At 60.5% G+C, this 14,878-nt stretch overlaps 1 protein-coding gene across 2 annotated transcripts; it reads right to left on the reverse strand.

The window, feature by feature from the left end:
* Nucleotides 1-1,101: 1,101 nt before the first annotated feature.
* Nucleotides 1,102-14,571, reverse strand: LOC142007560 (dromaiocalcin-1-like). 2 transcript variants are annotated; one of them, XM_074984246.1, is made up of 6 exons: nt 14,512-14,571; nt 7,845-7,978; nt 6,234-6,328; nt 5,118-5,258; nt 4,584-4,695; nt 1,102-1,403 (listed from the first exon to the last, which is right to left on the reverse strand). In XM_074984246.1, the coding sequence occupies exons 1-6, from the start codon at nt 14,517-14,519 to the stop codon at nt 1,285-1,287; spliced, it is 609 nt and encodes a 202-aa protein (XP_074840347.1). In that variant the 5' UTR covers nt 14,520-14,571; the 3' UTR covers nt 1,102-1,284. The 2 variants fall into 2 exon arrangements, with proteins under 2 accessions (XP_074840347.1, XP_074840345.1); XM_074984244.1 differs by lacking the exon at nt 14,512-14,571 and adding an exon at nt 10,843-10,917.
* Between the last annotated feature and the right edge of the window lie 307 nt (nt 14,572-14,878).

Genomic DNA, 14,878 nt, shown 5'->3' on the forward strand with positions numbered 1-14,878 from the left:
GACAGCAGCGGGTGCCCGCCCAGGCCAGCTGGGGCTCCCCTGTGCAGTTGGATGGGGCTTTGTACCCTGGGCTGGTAGCAGGGATGGCTGCCTGGCCTGGGGGCAGCTGGCAGCCTACCAGGGATCCAGGCCTCAGGCCAGTGGTGGCCCCGTGCCCCAGGGCAGGCTGGGGTTCTGCACCCCATGGCGGGCAATGGCGCTGCACCCCAGGTGCCGAGGACGGTCAGGGGCCCACGCGAGTCTCCGAGCTCCAGGGCCAGAGGCAGCTTCGTGCCCCAGCTGCCAGTGCTCCTGCCCAGGGCGAGGGGGGGCTGCCCAGCAGGGGGTCTATGCCATGGCCACCGGGGCTCTCCCCCAGGGGACCGGCTGGGGCTCCAGCCCAGGAGCAGCCAGTGCCCCAGGATCGGCCTCGAAAGGGCCCTCCCTGCTCTCGGCTACGTCTGCACTTCTGAGCAACTTCCACAGGGCCATGCGCGTGGCCAAATGGAAGAACACCAGTGAGCTGCTGAAATGAATATTCAGTGCCTCATTAGCATGCATTAGTGTTCGTCGATGTGGCCATTCGCGTGGCCCTGTGGCAGTTTTCCGTAAGTGGAGACACGGCCCTTGTGGTCCGTGGTGCTGCGGCTGTGGTACCTCGCAGGCCGGCTGTGCGGCTCCTGTCGGCGCTGGGGGGGACCGGCCCAGGCCCTGCATTCACAGCTCCACCCAGCACCCTCCCAAAGAGAGTTTTAAATAAAGGTGTTTGTCCCACATCCCTCAACGGCCCCCTCAAGGGCTGAGCTCACAACCCTGGGGGGAGGGGGCCAATGTTTGACCAGGGAGCTTCCCCCCCCAGACCGCAAGGACAGCTGGGCTGACTGCGCTGGCTGGGGCAGAGGGGTGACTGGGCCCGGCCTCAGCAGTACCAGTGCCCCGGGGTTTTACCAATGGGTCTGGGCCCCCGTTTCTCCTCCGTGCCCTCCCCTGCCCCTGCCCCTGGCCCTGCCCCTGCCCGACTGGCTCTGGGCAGCTGAGGCCGGGGCCAGACGACACATGGAGCTGCCCCGCGGGAGCCAGGAGCCAGAGGGAGAGACACACACAGCTGAATGCTCAGGGGAAGTTTATTATCAGTCTCTGCGCTGAGACAGCTCAGACCAGCAGTGCCGGGGTGGGGGCGGCAGGGAGAGAAGGGGGCAGGGCGGTGCGGGAGTCACGCAGCATCACACAGCATTGCTCTGCAGAAGGGGCTTTGCAGCCAGGGTCGCAGGAGCTGGTCTCCCAGGGGAGCCGGAGGGGCCCCGTTCACTCACTGCCCAGGAGCTGGGAGCCCCCAGCCTCGGGGAGCCGTCTCCCCTGCGCACTGTGCTTGCAAAGGAAAGGGAATTTGTCTCCGCAGGAGTAATTGTGCCATTTCTTAAATTCTAGAAAGACAAATAGAAATAAGTCTGGGTGAGCCAGGCTGGTCCATTCCTGCCATAAAACAGCCCCTCTCCCATTGCACCCCTGGGAGAAGCTCCCAGCACCAGTGCAGGTTCCCACGGAAGAGGAGGGCAGGATGGGGCCCTGAACACCTCAGACTGGAGCAGCCCCACCCTGCAAAGAGACGCTGGGGCTCAGTGTGGAAGGGGAAACCCTGGTCCATGTGCTGCTGCTCCTGTTCCCACCCCAGCCAGAGGGCAGAGGACAGCGAGAGACCTGCCCCGGGGCTGCGGCACCTGCTCAGGACCTGGGCGGCTGCCTCCCTCCCTCCCTCCCTGTGCCCTGCCCACCTGGGCCTGGCTGTAGCCGTGGGAAGGTGCGCGCCAGGCAGGGCTCAGCCCCATTGCAGCGGGGATGTGTCCCTGCCCCAGGAGTCAGTGTTACCGGCCTGCTGTGTGCGGAGCAGCACAGTCCTCCCTCAGGCAGCGCTACCCCTGCCCTGGGGCTGCCCCTGCAGTACTATTCCTGCTGAGTGGGGCCAGAGCGCACCTGGGGAAGGGCAGCCCCGGGGCTGGAGGGCTCAGCTCTCAGCAGCACCCCACACCCGGCAGGGAGCTCCACTGGGCAAATAGGCCTTTCTCTGTGCCCCGTTCCCAGGCTGTGGGTTTGTGCTGCTGTTTGACTCTCTCCCTGTCCCGTGAGTGCAGCCCTGGCTGTGGCCCTCTGCCAGCACCAGGCCTGACGCCCAGGGAGCCTGTCACTGACGAGTGTATCGTAATGCACACGTACAAGGGCGGAGTTAAGGTGACTCAGGCAGGCTTGGTCTGGCCCTTCCGTGACTTTGGAACCACCATGTCCCTTTATGTGTTTTTGGGTCAACACACTCAGTGGGATAGATACCAAGCTGTCCTGTAGCACCTTAAAGACTAACACATTTACCTCCTAAGTAAAATAAAAAAGGATTCATGTAGCACTTTAAAGACTAAGACAATAATTTATTAGGTGATGAGCTTTTGTGGGGCAGACCCACTTCTCCAGATCTTGGAAATCGTGCTGAAAGTGAACTGGCATGAGGGATATAGAACAGAGAGATAAAAACAAAATAAAAACTGGAAAATCAGTTAGGATGGGGGAAGACGAAGGGAGGGCAGAAGGGGGAAGAAAATTACTTACTGCAAGTGTCTATTAAGTTAAATGACTTGTTTGAGATCACCATGAATAGCAAAGCCGAGGAAGCTGTCTTCGTAATGCGAACGGTAACTGCTATCTCTGTTAAGTATCGGAGGGGTATCTGTGTTAGTCTGGATCTGTAACAGCAACAAAGGGTCCTGTGGCACCTTATAGACTGACAGGAAAGTTTTGAGCATGAGCTTTCGTGAGCACAGACTCACTTCATCAGACCAGCATCTGATGAAGTGAGTCTGTGCTCACGAAAGCTCATGCTCAAAACTTTTCTGTTAGTTTACAAGGTGCCACAGGACCCTTCGTTGCTGCGATCTCTGTTGAGACCAAGTCCCAAAGTGTGGAATTTGAGAATAAATTCCAGTTTGGATGTCTCCTTTGTAAGCTCGTGTTAAAGGCTCTTTGCTGTAGGACGCAGATTCTCAGGTCGTTAAGAGCAGGGCCTGCTCCACTGAAATGCTCATTGACAAGTTTATGTGTATTCAGATTCCAAATGTCTGCTCTTTGCCCATTCATTCTTTGGCGAAGGGATTGTCCAGTCTGGCCAACGGCTGCAGCAGAAGGGCATTGCCGGCGCACGATGGCATATCTAATACTAGCAGAGGCACAGGAATATGAGCCCCTGATCCTGTAACTCCCGTGGTTAGGTCCAGTGATGGCGTCTCCAGAGTAAATATGTGAACTACGCTGGCAACGGGGATCGGTGCAGGGAAAAGCTCCAGGATGAGAATTGCAGTGGTGTGGCTGGTGGCTGCAAGTGAGAGTTTCCCTGAGGTGGGTGGCTGTCTTCAGGAGAGAACAGGCCCTGCGCCCAGAGCCCCTCAGCGTGTCTCCACATGTTCCATACCACTTGTCGGTTGTTGCAAATGTGCTGGAGGGGCTTGAGCTGGGGGCTCTAGGTCATGAGACGTGGTGTTCTGTGACTGACCTTCCTGGGCCTAAGTAATGAGCTGACCTGAGCCCCACCCACTAAAGCTCATCACCTAATAACTCCGTTGGCCAGTCTTTAAGGCGCTACAGGGCTGGTTCAGATTTCTGTACATAATTGATGACCAGCTGATAAAAGTAACAAATCAGTAATATTTAAATAAAAAGGTGACTCCATTGTCGCAGAGCCGGGGGGGCAACGGGCAGCTTGTTACTATTGTGTGTCACCACCTAAAACCCTGCGCTCAGCATGGCCCAGGCCTGTCCCAGTGATAACCACATCATGTCAGAAGGCTCCCGCCCTGCCCCTCGCTCCCCGCACTCGCCGGGGCTGGAGCGCCTGAGCAGTCACGGCACCCAGGGATGGGGCTGGGCAGGGGATTGGCTGTGAAATTCTCTGTGCCCCCGTTTAGAGCCTGTCTGTAAACCCACCCCTTGTCACTCCCCCACGCTGGTGAGCCGCTCTCCTTGGCTGGGCCGTTCAGAACGTATTCCCCTCCTGCCGGTACCCTGGGCACCTGCCAGGGGCCCCATCTGGCGGGTTCTGCCCTCTGGCTGTGGGTTACGCTAATAGCCACCTCCCAGTGCCAGCTCCCTGGGGAACAGTCATTAGTGCTAAACATTTGCACTCCCCCAGCCTGTGAAGCACGTTCACAAGCACTTGTGTAATTCCACGACAGGGTGAATGCAGCTCTGGTGCCAAAATCATTGTGGGGCTCAGTGTTTGCACAGCTCAGCCTGCTCAACACCCTGGTGCAGAGGAGTCGGGTCGGGGGCAGAGGTGTTCAGAGCCACCCCCTCAAGCAGCACAGCAGAGTCCCCCGTGGCACTCCCTGTGTCTGTCCACACGCGTGTGTCTCCTGCCTGTCACTGGAGCAGAGGGGAACTGACCCAGGGCAGCGGGGAAGCAGCAGGGCCACCAGGTCGGACCAGGGCTGTCCCTGCTCTCCTGGGAAGGGCGGGGAAGGCTCCAGAGCATGCGGGGGCCAGCTTGGGTCAGCCTCTCAGAACCCCGGCTCAGAGCGCTGCCTGCTTCCCCGGTAGGCACAGGTGGGGCTGAGCAGCCGGCTCACCTGGACGTTCTAACACCAGGCAGTGCTCCTTCTTCTCTGGGCTGTCCGGCTGCCCCTGGTCCCAGGCTGTGTAGTTGATTTGGGATTCATCAGTCCAGCTCCAGCACTGATTCTGCAGGCAGAGAGAGAAGAGCCGTGAGAGCCGAGGTGACCCAGCTGGAGCCGGGCTGGAGCCGGAGGGCCGCGGGCAGGGCAGCGGGAGAGGCTGCTCAGCCAGACTGGGGACACAGACTGGGCCAGGCTGACTCCCAGCCTGGGTGTGACAGTCTGAGCCCAACGGCCGGTTGCTGGGTCCCTGGGCACGAGTGTAACCATGTGAATGTTAATAACAGCGGTGAGTGCTCTGCGCAGGGTGTTGGGGACTGATCCTGTGGGGGAGAACGCAGGTGGGTGTAGCCCGTTGTCACCCCTTCCACGGAGCTCCTGCTCTCGGGGTCCCGGTGCACCTCCCAACCAGCCCCTCGCTGAGCCGTGACCAGGACCTGGGGATGTGGGGAAGGGCTCCTGGAAGCAGAGCAGGTGCCGGACACTCACCTTGTCACGGTCCAAGAATCCGATCCAGACAGGCCTTTTGTTTTCGTTCATCTGCTTGACATAATCCGCTATCATCCTCTCTTCTTCGGCGCTGTGAATGGAGGCCAGATGGGCATCGGACCAACATTGCTGGCACTCAATCTGGGCCAGAGAGAACCAAAGCTTCTTACCCCCATTTCTCCCACCACTGGGAGCAGCAGGAGCGAGTCCAGCACAGTCCTGGGCCCTGATTCGCCCCAGGCAGCAAAGGCCCAGGGGATGGGACCCCGTGTTACTGCCAATCCCTCCCCCCAACACCGACAGCGACCTCCTTCCTCCCTTCCCCTTCACCTGCACGGACCCCACCCCTCGCAGCACAGACACACAAGGGCACAAGTGTGAGCCTTGCGAGTGCAAGCACTGGAGTCGGGGTTGGGGCACGGCGGGGGTGTTACACGTACTAGTGACACTAACACAAATTCAGTGTACTTTTTGCAAAGGGAACTTGTACCTCACCAATCGACTACAACATTGTGTGGGGCCAACAAGCCTGTGGGGAAGGGCCTTGGGCGTTCAGAAAGACTTTGACAAGGTCCCTCCCCAAAGGCTCTGAAGCAATGGGAGCTGCCCTCGGTTCTCCCCTGGACCTGGAGCTGGTTAGAAGACAGGAACCAAAGGGGAGCAGAAAATGATGTCCTCCAGGGCCTGCACCGCACCAGCCCTAGTCGCCCAAGCCGTGAGTGCTCTGGGAAAGGCAATGAGCACCGAGGTGGTCAACTTTGCTACGCTGATGAGACGATGGCGCCAAACGGGCTGAACCTGTTTGAGGCCGTTCAGTGACGAGTTAGTGTTATTCGTAGTGCGATCAGGTGGTGCGGAAGCTCCGCAGCGAGACGAGACACTGGTAGCCCGGCAATTTCCCACGGCTGCCCCATTGTGCTGTGAGTGGGAGTGGGACTTTCAGCGTCTGGTGCTGGGCTGTGTGCGACTGGCCCGGGTGGTGGGGGTAGATAAGGGACAGGTGACGCGGCACCAGGTGCGTCTAATCCCCAGCAGAAAGGAGTGAGGGAGAGTCAGGAAGTCGGAAGAAATGCAGAGTAATGACCCTGCGCCCGGCAGCAGCCCCCAGCCTCTCACCTCAGCCTCCTCCCAGGTTTTCTCATGGGAGAAGTATCCGTAGCAGCCTTCGAAAAAGTGCCTCCAGCCCTCGCGACAGCGCTCAGCAACTGGCCCTGAGGAGAGGGGTGGGGCAGGGGAAGGGAGAGAAATCACAGTGAGAGGCTGTCTCAGGGACCTTCCAGGGAGGACAAGTGACACAGTGTGATGGGGTTCAGGGGTCGCCCTGCACTGCACCCCGTCCGCAGGCAGGAGTGACTCTCACTTAGCAGGTAGAACAGGAAGTTTATTAGGTGACAGATGCCCAGTTTCTCACACAAAAGTCAGTACAGCAGTCAGAGACAGTCCTTCCAATCCATCCTGGGGAGAGGAGCCCGAGGGGGGCCCCTCTGGGGTGTAGCTTCCCCCCTCGCCAGGCTGGCTGCCTTCCAGCTCCCTCTGCCCCCAGCTTCTAACTGCCACCCCCCAGAATCAAACCCAGCTCGGCTCCTCCCTCCTCTGTGCTCAGGACAGAGGTGTTACCTGCCAGCCTAGGTTGTAGCCCCAGGGTCATCCTTAGCCACTGGGAGCTGCTGCTTGCCTCTCACATCCAGCCTGAGTCCCACACATGCACTCCCCCCACTCCAGCACACACCGGGCATCTTCTTGGGGCTGAGGTGGCAGGAGGAACCACCAGGCCCCAGGAAGCAGCTGGCCCTGCCCACACCCCCCAGTATCACTGGAATCCATCCCAGAGCCTTGATCCCAGTGGGGCAGTGCCTCTGGGTTTGGGTGGGGACTGGGGGCCTTCCCCCTGGCAGCTGGGGGGAAGCAGCCAGTGCACCATGAGAGGGCTGAGATCTGCTCCTGCCCCAGAGGGCCAGCCAGCAGGCAAAGCTGCCAGCTGGGGAGACAGCCCTCTCCCTCCTGTGGCCCCCACCTGCTCTGCACCCAGGCCCTGCCTCCACTGTCCAGTGCTTGCCCCCTCCCCATCTTCTCTTCCCACCCCAAGGTCAGGTACACGGTGTGGGCAGGGCCCATCCAGGGCAGAGAGGGAGGTCAGAGCCATACCCCAGCAGGGGAGGCCCATGGAAAAGGGCCACACATGGGGCAGCCCAGCCCAGAGCAGGGGCTGGGTGTGGGAGAAGCTGCAGCTGGCACAGATGTAGCTGCTTACAGGGTGGTCTAGAGCCTGGGACCTCCAGAGCTCAGTGCCGGCACCTCTACAGCTTGAGCTGGAGGCCGGCTGGCTGTGGGCTTGGGCTGTAGAGGACACTCACTCTTTCTCTGGGAGGTGGTCTAGGTCCCACTCCATGGCCAGTGACACACACCGAGGTGTGCGGGTGACACGGAGCCATGACCAGCCCTTGGAGAGGGACCCACGGGGACACGGATGCCCAGCGGGAGGGGACCACGGGTGGGGGTGTGGGAGCCTGCAGCTGCCCCGGTGAGTGCACGTGGCCTAGGCTGGTCCCCTCCCATCCTCCGGGGCAGGGCTGACCCCAGTGGTGTTTCATCCACTGTCTCTCCCTTGCTGCCTGGGGAGGGGCTGTGGGGCTGGGCCTCCCTCCAGGGCAGTGACCCCCTGCAGCAGGAGATGGGCCGTGGCCCTGGGAGCACCCAAAGGAAATGAATCTACTTCCCAGTTCTCACCCTGGCTAGCAGCACTCGGGGCCGCCGGCTCCACAGGGCCAGGCAGGTTCTCAGCTGCCAGCGAGGGGCTGCAGACCAGGCAGCCGAGGAGGCAGAGGCTGAAGCAGGCGACTGGTCCCATCTTCTCACTTCCCCTGGGGAGAAACCGCACCAGAGAGATGAGCCAGGGGAGCCTGAGGCACCTCCCTCCCCCGGGGGCATTTCGTGGGGGGCTTCAGCCCTGGGACTGTTTGCCAAGGGCCTGGCTGGGCTGGCAGTGCCCCCAGGGATCCTGTCCCCTCGTCCCAGAGGACTCAGCTCAGAGCCCCTCTCCCTAGGTCCAAAGGGCCCTTCTGCCTCCAGCCCTCACGGAGCTGTGCCCCAGGGAGAGAACCGGCCGCCCAGCAGGGAGCCAGGCCCCAGCCCTGCAGAGATGGGCTCTGCCAGCAGCACCGCCAGGGACTCCCTGGCCCCGGGCAGCAGGTGGGAGGAGGGGAGGCCAGGCTCGCCCAGGGGCCTTTGGTTCCAGACACCAGGGTCCCATCTGCAGCGGAAAGTGGTTCTCAGAAGGGGCATTTGCCATCTCCCACTGTCCCGCTCCCCCCTATGCTGGAGCTCAGAGGGAGGGTGCTCAGAGGTGGCTGGAGGAAAGAGTCTGGCGGAGGCCCCGGTGTGCCCGGGCTGGAGGCCGGTCTGTGTGCACGTGGTTGGAATGTCAGCTGCAGCTGCAGCCCCTCTGCAGTAGTTCTCTCGCTAGAGAGCGGGTTTAGTGCCAGAGGGTTCAGCCGCTCCTCTTCGCACCCAGCCTGGTGCACGAGATACCCAGTGACCCCCAGGCGCCTGCTGCAAAGGAGTGTGGGTGGGGAGGAGGATGGGGTTAGATGGAGCTGGGGGAGCTGGGCTCAAGGGAGGGGAGGAAGATGGTGTGAGAGCAGGCGGCTGGTGGTGCCTGGCTTTGGGGGAGGGACTGGGCTTGTGGGGCTTGGCCAGCTGGCTCCAGCTTGGGGTGGTGGGTGGGCGGCTGGACACAGCAGCAAGGGGCCCAGGCGGCTGACGTGAGGTTTGGGTGGGCAGCTCAGGCAGCTGGTGGGCAGGTGTCTGGCCCCAGCAGCTGGTGCGAGGGCAGGTGGCTCTGGCAGTTCAGAGATCAGGTGGGTGGCTCGCTGGCGTGGGCAGCTCTAGTGGCCAGCACGGGGCTCAGGCAGCTGACCCACAGTTTGGGTGGGCAGCTCAGGCAGCTGCCCAGCTGGGTCTGCACCAGGCATCTGCAAGGTGGGGGCTGTACCGTTAGCCTGGCTGGTCTGTAGTTGGCCTCCACGCTGGGATGGGGCCAATGCAGTGTCCAGCACCCCGGCCAGGGCTGCAGCTGGTCTCTGCAGGGCCCGGGCCACACCTGCAACTCTGGGGCCATGCCAGCAGCCCATTCGGGGCGGAGCTGGTGTCCAAGGGGCCCAGGCCACGTCCAGCTTGGGGCTGGAACTGGCCGTAGCAGCCTGTGGCTGGGCTGGTATGAGCCTATCTGGGGTCAAGGTTCAGCAGGAGTTAAGGGGGCCCCAGGGCTGTCGGGGTGGGGAGACATTAAGGCTTCAGCATTTGGCGCCCAGCTCAGGGTGGGGCAGCTCAGCTCCACTGGCTCTGCTGTCCACTATTTTCCAAACAACTTTCTGACAACCACATTTGTAAATTAGTGAGCAATCCATTCGATGCTCATGTCGATACATCGCCAGGAGAATTGCAAGAACAGGCACCCGAAATAAAATATGATTCAAGTGCAAAAGAATTTTGGTACCTCAGGGCTGGAGGAATTTTGGATAAAATATTTCCCCGTGTACTTGAAAGCTGGGGAAGAAGAGCTATGTGTTATTCCTCCATGCTTGTACATACAGCCCCATGAAAAAGCTTCTCAAGTTCACTCACATTAAAAACAAAACAAAGAAATCGACTGGATGTCGAAAACGATTTGCTCTGCGCACTTTCATCTTTCAAAGCGAGGATTTCCCACCTTGAGAAGAAAATGCAGCGTCATCCTTCACACTAAATTTGTTTTGTTTCTGCTCTTTCTGATGTTAAATTACATTGTTATTTAATTTTTGAGCCAAGAAAAACTATTTGTGCTTATTGTTAATTTTAAATAACATTCTATATAAAGTTTTTGTTTCTTTTCAATTATGAACTGAATTTTTGGTTAAAAGGGGGACGGGATGCTGAAAAGTTTGAGAATCTCTGGTCTAGAGAACATGAGCTAGGAGAACAAAAAGCAGTCAAGTAGCACTTTAAAGACTAGCAAAATAGTTCATTAGGTGAGCTTTCATGGGACAGACCCACTTCTTCAGACCATAGCCAGACCAGAACAGACTCAATATTTAATATTAATATTTAATTTTCAATATTTAATATTAATTTAATATTTAATATTAATATTCAGTATTCTCTGTTACTATTCAACATGCAATGAGCTATGATGGGAGACTGAAAGAACTGGACTTGTTTAGTTTAGGAAAGAGAAGATTTAGAGGGGACATGACAGTGGTTTTCAAGTACCTCAAAGAGGGTTACAAGGAGGAGGGAGAAAAATTGCTCTTCTTGGCCTCTGAGGACAGGACAAGGAGCAATGGGCTTAAACTGCAGCAAGGGAGGTTTAGGTTGGCCATTAGGAGATACTCCCTGACTGTCAGGGGGGTTTAACTGTGGAATAAATTGGTAGGGAGGTTGTGGAATCTCCACCAGTGGGGATGTTTAAGAGCAGGTTAGACAGACACCTGTTAGGGGCTGGACTAGGTGACCTCCCGAGGTCCCTTCCAGCCCTGGAATTCTATGAGTCTGTGGGGGATGGCCGAGGTGGTGCTTGGCCCTGCGGTGAGGGCAGGGACTGGACTCGGTGACCTCTCGAGGTCCCTTCCGGTTCTCGTGTTCTGTGAGTCTGTGATTCCATCCCCCACAAAGGAAAACTCCCCACCCAGCTCCAACCCCCACCAGGTTCACTGCAGGCTCCTTGCCCCTCCCTTAGCTCCTCAGTTACCCTAACGCCCTCAAGCCTTTGCACTGCTTCTGCCAGGCGCAGGCTGCAGTTCGTCTTGTCATTTTCAGGAGTTCCTCCGCGTTCCTCACCCCCGGCTCTAGGAAGGAAACTATTCATTGCACTGGGGGCTCGGGTGACCCCAAATCACTTACACAGTCCCCATGTCCCAGGATACAGACCCCACCCACCAGGCTGGCCTGTGCTCTTCGTACCCAGCTGTCTGCACTGACACTCAGCCAAACTGAGACACACATTGTTTGCTGGTCCCCATTCACTGGGAGTCCCAGATGGCTCCCTGTCAGTGAGCGCCCTCATCCTTCCTCCGTACCAAACTTTGTGCCACCTGCAGACCTGCCAGGGACGGAGTCGTGTGTCCTTCCAGGTCGCTGGTGTCAGCCTTAATTAGTGCAGGGCCGGGAACTGCACCCTGCAGGGTCCCACTGGAAACACCCCCATCCCATGGCTGCAAGGCAGAGCTGTGAGCCTGTGTTACTGCACAGCCGCAGCAAGGGAGAGCTTGGCTGGAGAGTGGGCTGTGAGCTCCAGGCAGCACCACCCTGATCTGGAATGGCAGCTCCCACACCCGCCCTGCATCCCTGCGCTGCCATGGGGGATCCCACACCCGCCCTGCATCCCTGCGCTGCCATGGGAGATCCCACACCCGTCCTGCATCCCTGCGCTGCCATGGGGGATCCCACACCCGCCCTGCATCCCTGCGCTGCCATGGGGGATCCCACACCCGCCCTGCATCCCTGCGCTGCCATGGGAGATCCCACACCCGTCCTGCATCCCTGCACTGCCATGGGGGATCCCACACCCGTCCTGCATCCCTGCGCTGCCATGGGAGATCCCACACCCGCCCTGCATCCCTGCGCTGCCATGGGAGATCCCACACCCGTCCTGCATCCCTGCGCTGCCATGGGGGATCCCACACCCGCCCTGCATCCCTGCGCTGCCATGGGAGATCCCACACCCGTCCTGCATCCCTGCACTGCCATGGGGGATCCCACACCCGTCCTGCATCCCTGCGCTGCCATGGGGGATCCCACACCCGTCCTGCATCCCTGCGCTGCCATGGGAGATCCCACACCCGCCCTGCATCCCTGCGCTGCCATGGGAGATCCCACACCCGTCCTGCATCCCTGCACTGCCATGGGGGATCCCACACCCGTCCTGCATCCCTGCGCTGCCATGGGGGATCCCACACCCGCCCTGCATCCCTGCGCTGCCATGGGAGATCCCACACCCGTCCTGCATCCCTGCACTGCCATGGGGGATCCCACACCCGTCCTGCATCCCTGCGCTGCCATGGGGGATCCCACACCCGCCCTGCATCCCTGCACTGCCATGGGGGATCCCACACCCGTCCTGCATCCCTGCGCTGCCATGGGGGATCCCACACCCGCCCTGCATCCCTGCGCTGCCATGGGAGATCCCACACCCGTCCTGCATCCCTGCACTGCCATGGGGTATCCCACACTCGTCCTGCATCCCTGCGCTGCCATGGGAGATCCCACACCCGCCCTGCATCCCTGCGCTGCCATGGGAGATCCCACACCCGTCCTGCATCCCTGCACTGCCATGGGGGATCCCACACCCGTCCTGCATCCCTGCGCTGCCATGGGGGATCCCACACCCGTCCTGCATCCCTGCACTGCCATGGGGGATCCCACACCCGTCCTGCATCCCTGCGCTGCCATGGGGGATCCCACACCCGCCCTGCATCCCTGCGCTGCCATGGGAGATCCCACACCCGCCCTGCATCCCTGCACTGCCATGGGGGATCCCACACCCGTCCTGCATCCCTGCACTGCCATGGGGGATCCCACACCCGCCCTGCATCCCTGCGCTGCCATGGGGGATCCCACACCCGTCCTGCATCCCTGCACTGCCATGGGGGATCCCACACCCGTCCTGCATCCCTGCGCTGCCATGGGGGATCCCACACCCGCCCTGCATCCCTGCACTGTCGTGGGAGATCCCACACCCGTCCTGCATCCCTGCGCTGCCATGGGGGATCCCACACCCGCCCTGCATCCCTGCACTGTCGTGGGAGATCCCACACCCGTCCTGCATCCCTGCACTGTCGTGGGAGATCCCACACCCGTCCTGCATCCCTGCGCTGCCATGGGAGATCCCACACCCGCCCTGCATCCCTGCGCTGCCATGGGGGATCCCACACCCATCCTGCATCCCTGCGCTGCCATGGGGGATCCCACACCCATCCTGCATCCCTGCGCTGCCATGGGAGATCCCACACCCGTCCTGCATCCCTGCGCTGCCATGGGAGATCCCACACCTGTCCTGCATCCCTGTGCTGCCATGGGGTATCCCACACTCGTCCTGCAACCCTGCGCTGCCATGGGAGATCCCACACCCATGCTGCATCCCTGCGCTGCCATGGGGGATCCCACACCCGTCCTGCATCCCTGCGCTGCCATGGGAGATCCCACACCCGTCCTGCATCCCTGCGCTGCCATGGGGTATCCCACACTCGTCCTGCATCCCTGCGCTGCCATGGGAGATCCCACACCCGTCCTGCATCCCTGCACTGCTGTGGGGGATCCCACACCCGTCCTGCATCCCTGCACTGCCATGGGGGATCCCACACCCATCCTGCATCCCTGCACTGCCATGGGAGATCCCACACCCATCCTGAATCCCTGCACTGCCATGGGGGATCCCACACCCGTCCTGCATCCCTGCACTGCCATGGGAGATCCCACACCCATGCTGCATCCCTGCATTGCTTTGGGGGATCCCACCCCCATCCTGCATCCCTGCGCTGCCATGGGGGATCCCACACCCATCCTGCATCCCTGCACTGCTTTGGGGGATCCCACACCCGTCCTGCATCCCTGCACTGCCATGGGAGATCCCACACCCATGCTGCATCCCTGCATTGCTTTGGGGGATCCCACCCCCATCCTGCATCCCTGCGCTGCCATGGGGGATCCCACACCCATCCTGCATCCCTGCACTGCTTTGGGGGATCCCACACCCGTCCTGCATCCCTGCACTGCCATGGGAGATCCCACACCCATCCTGAATCCCTGCACTGCCATGGGGGATCCCACACCCGTCCTGCATCCCTGCACTGCCATGGGAGATCCCATACCCATGCTGCATCCCTGCATTGCTTTGGGGGATCCCACCCCCATCCTGCATCCCTGCGCTGCCATGGGGGCTCCCACACCCATCCTGCATCCCTGCACTGCCATGGGGGATCCCACACTCGTCCTGCATCCCTGCGCTGCTGTGGGGGACCCCACATCCATCCTGCATCCCTGCACTGCCATGGGTGTTCCCCCAGCACTTCTGCCCTCTCTGCTCCACCAGGGTAGGGGTTGGAAGGGTTTGTACAACATCCCTGGGGTGCGCAAGGTGAGGGAAATGCAGCTCATGTACCGCTCTGTGGGGGATCCTGTGTCAGGAGTTACATGGGGGGACCCTGGTTCAGTGCCAGCTGGGTGGGGGTGGGGAGCTTTGGCCACCATGCTCTTGGACAGGACCCTTCCCTTGGGTGGCAGGGCTGTGAGTGGGGAAGCCACGTAAACCCAGCCCCAGGGACAAGTCCAGGCCCCGCGTCCCACCTGAGGGCCTGGCTGTCCCCAAGTGCCGAGCACACAGCACAGAGGGGAGAGGGGACTGCAGCGGGCAGGGACTCACCTGTCCATCTGTCTGTCTGTTGATCTGGGTGCTTGGGACTGGAGCTGAGCCTGTGCTGGGTCCCAGGCATTTATAGCCTGGCTGGGGCTGGGAGGTGGGGGAGGAGGAGGTGAACCTGGAAGTGGGAACGGATGTGACAGCTCACACCCAGTGACTGTGCAGCTGAGAGATGCAATCTGCCCCTGCCTCAGCTCAGCTTCCTCCTGCCCCCACGGGGCGCTGGAGTTTTGTTAGTGTTGAAGCAAAAGGCTTCTCTGTGTGTAGGTGGCTCACACTCAGGTTTTGGAGTTCAGTCAGGCAACAGATGAGCCAAACTGGACACCAGTAGAACCCGGCCCTGCAAGGCTGCTTGCTGCAGCTCACGCTC

The sequence above is a fragment of the Carettochelys insculpta genome, chromosome 1, assembly GCF_033958435.1.
Source record: "Carettochelys insculpta isolate YL-2023 chromosome 1, ASM3395843v1, whole genome shotgun sequence".
Taxonomy (NCBI): domain Eukaryota; kingdom Metazoa; phylum Chordata; order Testudines; family Carettochelyidae; genus Carettochelys; species Carettochelys insculpta.